The sequence below is a fragment of the Staurois parvus genome, unplaced genomic scaffold (assembly GCF_062004578.1).
Source record: "Staurois parvus isolate SC_StPar_1 unplaced genomic scaffold, SC_StPar_1.0 ptg000296l, whole genome shotgun sequence".
NCBI classification, from domain to species: Eukaryota; Metazoa; Chordata; class Amphibia; order Anura; family Ranidae; genus Staurois; species Staurois parvus.
Genome location: NW_028318092.1, coordinates 76,882 through 87,388, shown reverse-complemented (window position 1 = coordinate 87,388; position 10,507 = coordinate 76,882). Strand labels below are relative to the sequence as shown.

The 10,507-nt window shown below is 49.0% G+C and overlaps 1 protein-coding gene across 1 annotated transcript; it reads right to left on the bottom strand.

The window, feature by feature from the left end:
- Positions 1-4,208: 4,208 nt before the first annotated feature.
- Positions 4,209-10,450, bottom strand: LOC149458081 (uncharacterized). Its single transcript, XM_089682720.1, has 6 exons — positions 10,237-10,450; positions 8,386-8,602; positions 7,779-7,870; positions 6,494-6,633; positions 4,998-5,102; positions 4,209-4,316 (listed from the first exon to the last, which is right to left on the bottom strand). Exons 1-6 carry the CDS (start codon positions 10,448-10,450, stop codon positions 4,209-4,211), a joined length of 876 nt encoding a protein of 291 aa, XP_089538846.1.
- Positions 10,451-10,507: the final 57 nt, after the last annotated feature.

Genomic DNA, 10,507 nt, shown 5'->3' with positions numbered 1-10,507 from the left:
TTACCGAGATCTATCCTGCGACTGGAGCAAGTCAGAGAGTCAGCAATCCATCAGTCAAATCGAATCGGCTCCATACAGATCACAATGTCCCAATGTCCGGGTGCTCAATTTACGGGGATATGGACGTAGGCGGGACATTAGTCCTCGACCAATTGACCCTGGGGGGTGTTCCTGTACCCGCCCACAGGATGTTCTCGGTGCCGACCTGCCCAAAGTCAGTTGGACCAAGACTGGCTTGAATCACCAAGTCGTGGATTGGATTTCCGACACCAGCGCGTCAGTCCGATCGCGACAGTACCAATCACTGTTCGGCTCTCACAATCCAGCGCCACCTAACCATTTATTGCATTTTTCTGGCATTCTACCTTATCCACAAATACGTTTTTTATATGTCGATGTAACCTACAGAGGGCCCCATCACAAGGAAGTATTTTCATCTCTCTGCAACTAATATTTTAGCTTTTATGAGAGATGAAACATTTCCTTTGATCTGTGGATATACTTTAAGAGCTCCTTAGACAGCCTAGAGACCCCTGGTGTCATGAAGCCGAAACGTCTGCGTTTCTCTTTTCAGCTTCAGGAAGGTGGCAGAGTCTGATTACATATGGGTGACAAAATCTTATAAGCACCCAGGAGTCACTTCCAGAGGAAGCTAGTCCCTAATTGGTGACCATCTGTCCCTGAACACTTTATTTCTTTAATGACTGAAACTACATTTAGGATTACATTGTCATATTTTCTACAGGTCACATCTTATCTACTCAAATCTGTACATTTATGTCACACCGAGTATACCACGGCCACCACCACCCCTCTGTCCGAGTATGCCACGTCCACCGCCACCCCTCTGTCTGAGTATACCATGTCCACTACCACCCCTCTGTCCAAGGATACCACGTCCACCACCACCCCTCTGTCCAAGTATACCACGTCCACCGCCACCCCTCTGTCCAAGTATACCTCGTCCACCGCCACCCCTCTGTCCGAGTATACCATGTCCACCGCCACCCCTCTGTCAGAGTATACCACGTCCACCGCCACCCCTCTGTCCGAGTATACCACGTCCACCGCCACCCCTCTGTCCGAGTATACCACGTCCACCGCCACCCCTCTGTCCGAGTATACCACGTCCACCGCCACCCCTCTGTCCGAGTATACCACGTCCACCGCCACCCCTCTGTCCGAGTATACCACGTCCACCGCCACCCTTCTGTCCAAGTATACCACATCCACAGCCACCCCTCTGTCCAAGTATACCACGTCCACAGCCACCCCTCTGTGCAAGTATACCACGTCCACTGCCACCCCTCTGTCCAAGTATACCACATCCACAGCCACCCCTCTATCCGAGTATACCACATCCACAGCCACCCCTCTGTCCAAGTATACCACATCCACCGCCACCCCTCTGTCCAAGTATACCACATCCACAGCCACTCCTCTGTCCGAGTATACCACGTCCACCGCCACCCCTCTGTCCGAGTATATCATGTCCACTACCACCCCTCTGTCCAAGGATACCACGTCCGCCGCCATCCCTCTGTCCGAGTATACCACGTCCACCGCCACCCCTCTTTCTAAGTATACCACGTCCACCGCCACCCCTCTTTCCAAGTATACAACGTCCCCCGCCACCCCTCTGTCCAAGTATACCACGCCCACAGCCACCCCTCTGTCCATGTATACCGCGGCCACCGCACCCCTCTGTCCAAGTATTCCACGTCCACAGCCACCCCTCTGTCTAAGTATACCACTTCCACCGCTACCCCTCTGTCCAAGTATAACACGTTCACAATCCCCCCTCTGTACATGTATACCACGTCCACCACCACCTCTTTGTCCGAGTATACCACGTCCACCACTACCCCTCTGTTCAAGTTCACCACATCCACCACCACCCCTCTGTCCAAGTTTACCACATCCACCACCACCCCTTTGTCTGAGTATACCACGTCCACCACTACCCCTCTGTCCAAGTTCACCACATTCACCACCACTCCTCTGTCCAAGTATACCGCATCCACTGCCACCCCTCTGTCCAAGTATACCACGTCCACAGGCACCCCTCTGTCCAAGTATTCCACGTCCACATCCACCCCTCTGTCCAAGTATACCACATCCACAATCCCCCCTCTGTCCAAGTATACTGCGTTCATGTCCACCCCTCTGTCCAAGTATACCATGTCCACCGCCACCTCACTGTTCAAGTATACCACATCCACCACCACCCAACTGTCCAAATATACCACGTCCATCGCCACCCCTCTGTCCAAGTATACCGTGTCTACCGCCACCCCTCTGTCCAAGTATTCCATGTCCACTGCCACCTCACTGTCCAAGTATACCACATCCACCGACATCCCACTGCCCAAATATACCACGTCCACATCCATCCCTCTGTCCAAGTATACCACGTCCTCCCCCACCCCTGTGTCCCAGTATACCACATCCACAGCCACCCCTCTGTCCCAGTATATCACATCTACAGCCACCCCTCTGTCCAAGTATATTACATCCACAGCCACCCCTTTGTCCAAGTATATCACATCCACCACCACCCCTCTGTCCAAGTATACCACATCCACCGCCACCCCTCTGTCCAAGTATACCACGTCCACATCCACCCCTCTGTCCAAGTATACCACATCCACTGCCACCCCTCTGTCCAAGTATACCACATCCACCGCCACCCCTCTGTCCAAGTATACCACATCCACCGCTACCCCTCTGTCCAAGTATACCACGTCCACTGCCACCCCTCTGTCCAAGTATACCACGTCCACTGCCACCCCTCTGTCCAAGTATACCACATCCACCGCCACCCCTCTGTCCAAGTATACCACATCCACCGCCACCCCTCTGTCCCAGTATACCACGTCCACAGCCACCCCTCTGTCCCAGTATACCACGTCCACCGCCACCCCTCTGTCCATGCTTCCTCCTCCTTCTACAAAGTTACAATGTACCAGTCTGATCACTGGGGGAGGGGAGACTGTGGGAATTCCTCCTCCTGCCTGCAGAAGACTGATGACATCATCTCAGCCTAGGTACAGTCACTGATTGGACGGCTTAGTAATGATGATATTACTGGCGGCTCCTCTGATTGGGAAGTTGTGATTTTTCTCTTTTGAATGTCGGAGAAATGAGAAGTGATCCTGGAAATGTGTTCCGTGTTCCTCTAGAAGTCACACTGCGGGTTGTCAGAGACAGACGTTCCGTGGGTCACATGTCATCCCATGACTCATATAATAACTTTATTCGTCCCCCCATGCAGAACGACATCAGCCCCCCAATACACAGAACACTCCTTGTCTATAGAGAGAACTCTTTATTTCACAATCGATAGATGGAATACAATGTTACATTTCATGGTGTCACAACGAAGAGGGAGGAGATCGCTCAGCGAATGGAAACTCCGGATTTCCCAGCATCTGATTGGACGGTTGAGGTGAACGCAGCCTCCCCATATTCATAAATACAGAGACGATTACCGGCATCGCTCAGCAAATAATCACTTTATACAATCCGCATTGCGGAGTCACAGAGGTAAAAGAACACGGAAAATAAATCCGCATTGCGGGGTCACAGAGGTAAAAGAACATGGAAAATAAATCCGCATTGCGGAGTCACAGAGGTAAAAGAACATGGAAAATAAATCCGCATTGCGGAGTCACAGAGGTAAAAGAACATGGAAAATAAATCCGCATTGCGGGGTCACAGAGGTAAAAGAACACGGAAAATAAATCCGCATTGTGGGGTCATCGGAGTCACAGAGGTAAAAGAACACAGAGTATAAATCCACATTGTGGGGTCATCGGGGTCACAGAGGTAAAAGAACACGGAAAATAAATTCGCATTGTGGGGTCATCGGGGTCACAGAGGTAAAAGAACACGGAAAATAAATCCGCATTGTGGGGTCATGGGGGTCACAGAGGTAAAAGAACATGCAGTATAAATCCACATTGCGGAGTCATCGGGGTCACAGAGGTAAAAGAACACGGAAAATAAATCCGCATTGTGGGGTCATCAGGGTCACAGAGGTAAAAGAACAGAGAATATAAATCCACATTGTGGGGTCATCAGGGTCACAGAGGTAAAAGAACAGAGAATATAAATCCACATTGTGGGGTCATCAGGGTCACAGAGGTAAAAGAACAGAGAATATAAATCCACATTGTGGGGTCATCGGGGTCACAGAGGTAAAAGCATTACAGTGTCTTGGTGAAGAAGTTGGGGGCGTGGTCTTGGAAATGATTGTGTTCATCGGTTCCGGCCACCAGGACGGTTGCGGGGAAAGTGCGGGGCCGATCCGGATCCTGGAATAGAAGATCACACCATGGTTAGTACATCACACTCAGTGAAATCCGACATCTCGATGAGCCCCGCCCAGGATTACAACCCCAGATGACATTTGTGATTATTTCATTTATTACAGGTCTTATATATATCGTCATCAATTTACATCAATCCCCGCCCCTGAGGAGCGGACAATCTAACTCACATACTAGGGCCCCTGTATACCGGATCCAACTATCCTCCCACCATGTCTTTGAAGTGTGGGAGGAAACTGGAGTACATCATAGTCTATGAGTTGTGATGTCACAGGTATACTCTATGAGTTGTGATGTCACAGGTATGGATCTATGAGTTGTGATGTCACAGGTATAGTCTCTGAATTGTGATGTCACAGGTATACTCTATGAGTTGTGATGTCACAGGTATACTCTATGAGTTGTGATGTCACAGGTATGGATCTATGAGTTGTGATGTCACAGCTATGAATCTATGAATTGTGATGTCACAGGTATAGTCTCTGAGTTGTGATGTCACAGGTATAGTCTCTGAATTGTGATGTCACAGGTATACTCTATGAGTTGTGATGTCACAGGTATACTCTATGAGTTGTGATGTCACAGGTATGGATCTATGAGTTGTGATGTCACAGGTCTGGATCTATGAGTTGTGATGTCACAGGTATAGCTCCAGGTATCGCTGACCTGCACAGGGTAAGCCGTGGTAGGAACGTAGCGGATGACGAATCCACAGCGCCTTCTGTCGGACATGTTTGGCTCGCTGGCGTGGACGGTCAGTCCGTCATGAACCTGAAAATAATAAAGAAATAAAATCTCTGCGATCTGAACAATCATCGGTATTATGCCTGATATCTGCGTTCCTGCGACCCCCGCTGTCCCTGACCTGACCAATCACTGACATGGAAGAAAGCGTCCTTCAGAAGATCCACCCCCTACCCACCTCCCAGGACCACCCCTTAGATCCACCCCCTACCCACCTCCCAGGACTACCCCTTGTATCCACCCTCTACCCACCTCTCAGGACCACCCCTTGTATCCACCCCCTACCCACCTCCCAGGACCACCCCTTGTATCCACCCTCTACCCACCACCCAGGACCACCCCTTGTATCCACCCCCTACCCACCTCCCAGGACCGCCCCTTGTATCCACCCTCTACCCACCACCCAGGACCACCCCTTGTATCCACACTCAACCCACCTCCCAGGACCACCCCTTGAATCCACACTCTACCCACCTCCCAGGACCGCCCCTTGTATCCACCCCCTACCCACCTCCCAGGACCACCCCTTGTATCCACCCTCTACCCACCACCCAGGACCACCCTTTGTATCCACACTCAACCCACCTCCCAGGACCGCCCCTTGTATCCACCCTCTACCCACCTCCCAGGACCGCCCCTTGGATCTGCCCCCTACCCACCTCTGAGGACCACCCCTTGGAACCACCCCCTACTCACCTCCCAGGACCTCACCTTGGATCCGCCCCTTACCCACCTCCCAGGACCACCCATTTTAGAGAATACAGAGTGGAGTATCATTTTGTGGTGATGAGTAATTAGTATAAAATTTGTTAATGATAACAAGAAAAGCAGTAAAATAGATTGTATCCACCAACAATAACCCCCCTAGCAACAACAGATCCACCCCCCTAGCAACAGTAAATCTCCCCAGTGACAATAGATTCCACACCATAACAATAGATCCCCCAGTGACAAGAGATCCCCTTCACTGACAATAGATCCCCCAGTGACAGTAGATCCCCAAGGGACAATAGATCCCCTCCACTGACAATAGATCCTCCACAGTGACAAGAGATCCCCTTCACTGACAATAGATCCTCCACAGTGACAAGAGATCCCCTTCACTGACAATAGATCCCCCAGTGACAGTAGATCCCCAAGGGACAATAGATCCCCTCCACTGACAATAGATCCTCCACAGTGACAAGAGATCCCCCAGTGACAATAGATCCCCCAGCAGCCAGCATCCATCGACCCCCTTGGCATTACATACATTCAGTGGAGGAGGTGCGGGGGGGGGGGTGGTAGTGAGGTGTGCCCTCCAGAGGGCTGTGAAGTCTTGGCACCGGGTCAGATCTATATCTTCTATATATTCCGGATCTTTCATTCCATTCCATCAGATCGCCCCACACATTGGATTCAGAGGGGATTCCACTTACCGACATCTGCCCGGCCTTCAGCGGACACTCCACCAGGTCCTCTGCGTTCACCAGGTGCTTCGGAATCTCCTGATTGGCTGTCAGCATATTCCCCGCAACCTCCGCAAATCTGTGCTCCAGAACCCCCCGCTTGTGGCTGCCTGGAAGAGGAAACAGATTATTCCCTGAGAACAGGCTGAGCCATCATCATCATCATCATCATCATAAACAATATCATCATCATCATCATAAACAATATCATCATCATCATCATCATAAACAATATCATCATCATCATCATCATAAACAATATCATCATCATCGTCATCATCATAAACAATATCATCATCGTCATCATCATAAACAATATCATCATCATCGTTATCATCATAAACATTATCATCATCATCATCTTCATCATCGTCATCATCGTCATCATCATAAACAATATCATCATCATCGTCATCATCATAAACAATAATATCATCATCGTCATCATAAACAATATCATCATCATCGTCATCATCATAAACAATATCATCACCATCATCATCATCATCGTCATCATCGTCATCATCATAAACAATATCATCATCATCGTCATCATCAACATCATCATTGTCATCTTCATCATCATCATTATCGTCATCATCATCACCACCATTGTCATAATCAACATCATCACCACCACCACCATCATTATCATCATCACCACCACCACCATCATCATCATCGTCATCATCATCACCACCACCAACATCATCATCATCACCACCACCGTCATCATCATCATCATCATCACCACCACCATCATCATCAACATCATCACCATCATCATCATCGTCATCATCATCATCATCGTCATCATCATCATCACCACCACCATCATCATCACCATCATCACCATCATCACCATCATCATCACCACCACCATCATCATCAACATCATCACCATCATCACCACCACCATCATCATCACCACCACCATCATCATCAACATCATCACCATCATCACCACCACCATCATCATCACCATCATCATCATCACCACCACCACCATCATCATCACCATCATCACCACCACCACCATCATCATCACCATCATCACCATCATCACCACCACCATCATCATCACCACCACCACCATCATCATCACCATCATCACCACCACCATCATCATCACCACCACCACCACCCCCACCATCATCGTCATCATCATCATCATCGTCATAACAACAATAATATTGATCACTGTGTGGGGGGAGGTAATGTTGCGGCCAATCTCGGAATTCATCCAAGAAATTACCTGGAATAATCTGTAGAACTCCATTTTCTGTGTCCACGTCATCGAATGCCAACCACACCGAGGCCACAGGACCGCCCTCAAATCCCCAGTATCTGGAAAGGACGCCATTGTTGTATTGATCATTCATTGAACTTTGTGCTTTGATCATTCACCAATTTTTACATATTGATCATTCATTAATTTATATTGATCATTCATCATCATTATGTATTGATCATTCATCGGTCATTATGTATTGATCATTCATTAATCATTATGTATTGATCATTCATCATCATTATGTCTTAATCATTCATAGTTTATATGTATTGATCATTAATCAATCAACATGTACTGATTATTCATCCATCATTATGTATTGATCATTCATCGGTCATTATGTATTGATCATTCATCGGTCATTATGTATTGATCATTCATTAATTTATATTGATCATTCATCCATCCTTATGTATTGATAATTATGTATTGATCATTCATCAATCATTATATCTTAATCATTCATAGTTTATATGTATTGATCATTAATCATTCAACATGTACTGATTATTCATCGATCATTATGTATTGATCATTCATTGATTATTGGCAATCCTTCTTCACTTACTTTATGTCCTGATGCCAGGCCACATATGGCGCCGTGTTCTCTTTATGGGGGACATCACTGGCAGGATACTTGCAGATAAACCTGGAGTCCAGGAGGATGACGTCTGGGCCCAGCACAGCGGTGATGGCTTCCAGCAGCTTGGGGTGGGTGGCTAAGTTCATCACCCATTCATACTCCAAGTGGATGTTGTGTAGACTGTACTGAGTGTACTCCTTGCCTGAATAAACACAGATAAATGTTAGTATTCACTCATTGAAAGGGGAAAATAATGTCTGCACTTTGTTTGCACAGTCCTTGAAGAAATTCAAACACTTATAACTTTATTCATCCAGACAACATGAACAGAGAGTGACACCGGGCTGGGCTCAGTCATAGAGCATCTGTGTCTGTGAAGGACGGTCCCTGGTGCTGTGTCTGTGAAGGACGGTCCCTGGTTCTGTGTCTGTGAAGGACGGTCCCCGGTGCTGTGTCTGTGAAGGACGGTCCCTGGTGCTGTGTCTGTGAAGGACGGTCCCCGGTGCTGTGTCTGTGAAGGACGGTCCCTGGTGCTGTGTCTGTGAAGGACGGTCCCTGGTTCTGTGTCTGTGAAGGACGGTCCCCGGTGCTGTGTCTGTGAAGGACGGTCCCTGGTGCTGTGTCTGTGAAGGACGGTCCCCGGTTCTGTGTCTGTGAAGGACGGTCCCCGGTGCTGTGTCTGTGAAGGACGGTCCCCGGTGCTGTGTCTGTGAAGGACGGTCCCCGGTGCTGTGTCTGTGAAGGACGGTCCCTGGTTCTGTGTCTGTGAAGGACGGTCCCCGGTTCTGTGTCTGTGAAGGACGGTCCCTGGTTCTGTGTCTGTGAAGTAAGGTCCCTGGTGCTGTGTTTGCCCGACATAATCAGATCGCAGCTTCACCTTAAAGCCCATGTGACTGCAGAATGTAATATTACAGCTGAAGTGTCATCTCCTGGCCTCCCCTCCCCCCCTCATCAACATGCTAATGACTGTTTTTTAAATAAAACCTCTCAGTGATGCCATTACTGGGTCTCTATGATTCTCTATGCAATGCAGGCAGATTATGGCTGGTGGGAGGGGCCAGCAGGGTGCTGTACAAAGCTTTCTGAAAACATCACAAACACCCTGCCTCACTACTCCTCTCAAGAGCCCTCAGTCCTGAGCAGTGGGCTGGCTCTTGGGATGAGTTATGCAAATATTAAACTGCCTCGATGGGTGGGTGTCAGTGTAGGGGAGGAGCCAGTACACCTGTGCAAGTCTGAAGGGGAGGAGCCAGTACACCTGTGCAAGACTGAAGGGGAGGAGCTGGTACACCTGTGCAAGACTGAAGGGGAGGAGCCGGTACACCTGTGCAAGACTGAAGGGGAGGAGCTGGTACACCTGTGCAAGACTGAAGGGGAGGAGCCTGTACACCTGTGCCAGATTGAAGCGGAGGAGCTGTTACACCTGTGCAAGACTGAAGGGGAGGAGCCGATACACCTGTGCAAGACTGAAGGGGAGGAGCCGATACACCTGTGCAAGACTGAAGGGGATGAGCCGATACACCTGTGCAAGACTGAAGGGGAGGAGCCGGTACACCTGTGCAAGACTGAAGGGGAGGAGTCGGTACAAGTATGCAAGACTGAGGGGGAGGAGCCTGTACACCTATGCAAGAATGAGGGGGAGGAGCCTATGCAAGACTGAAGGGGAGGAGTCGGTACAAGTATGCAAGACTGAAGGGGAGGAGCCTGTACACCTATGCAAGAATGAGGGGGAGGAGCCTATGCAAGACTGAAGGGGAGGTTTCATTTAATGCTCATATTCTCTGAAGAAAAATAATTCTCTACCTTCCACATGTCCCCAATAATATCTGCACTCACCAAACTTCTCCTCCAGCTCTGCATACTCCTGGCGGGCGTGCAGCAACTGCTTCTCATCCAGGACATCTACAGTTGTCAGGTAACCTTTGTCATCATAGAAAGCCTTCATCTGGTTGGAGTCAGTCTTCATCTGGTTGGAGTCAGTCTTCATCTGGTTGGAGTCAGTCTTCATCTGGTTGGAGTCAGTCTTCATCTGGTCGGAGTCAGTCTTCATCTGGTTGGAGTCAGCCTTCATCTGGTTGGAGTCAGTCTTCATCTGGTTGGAGTCAGT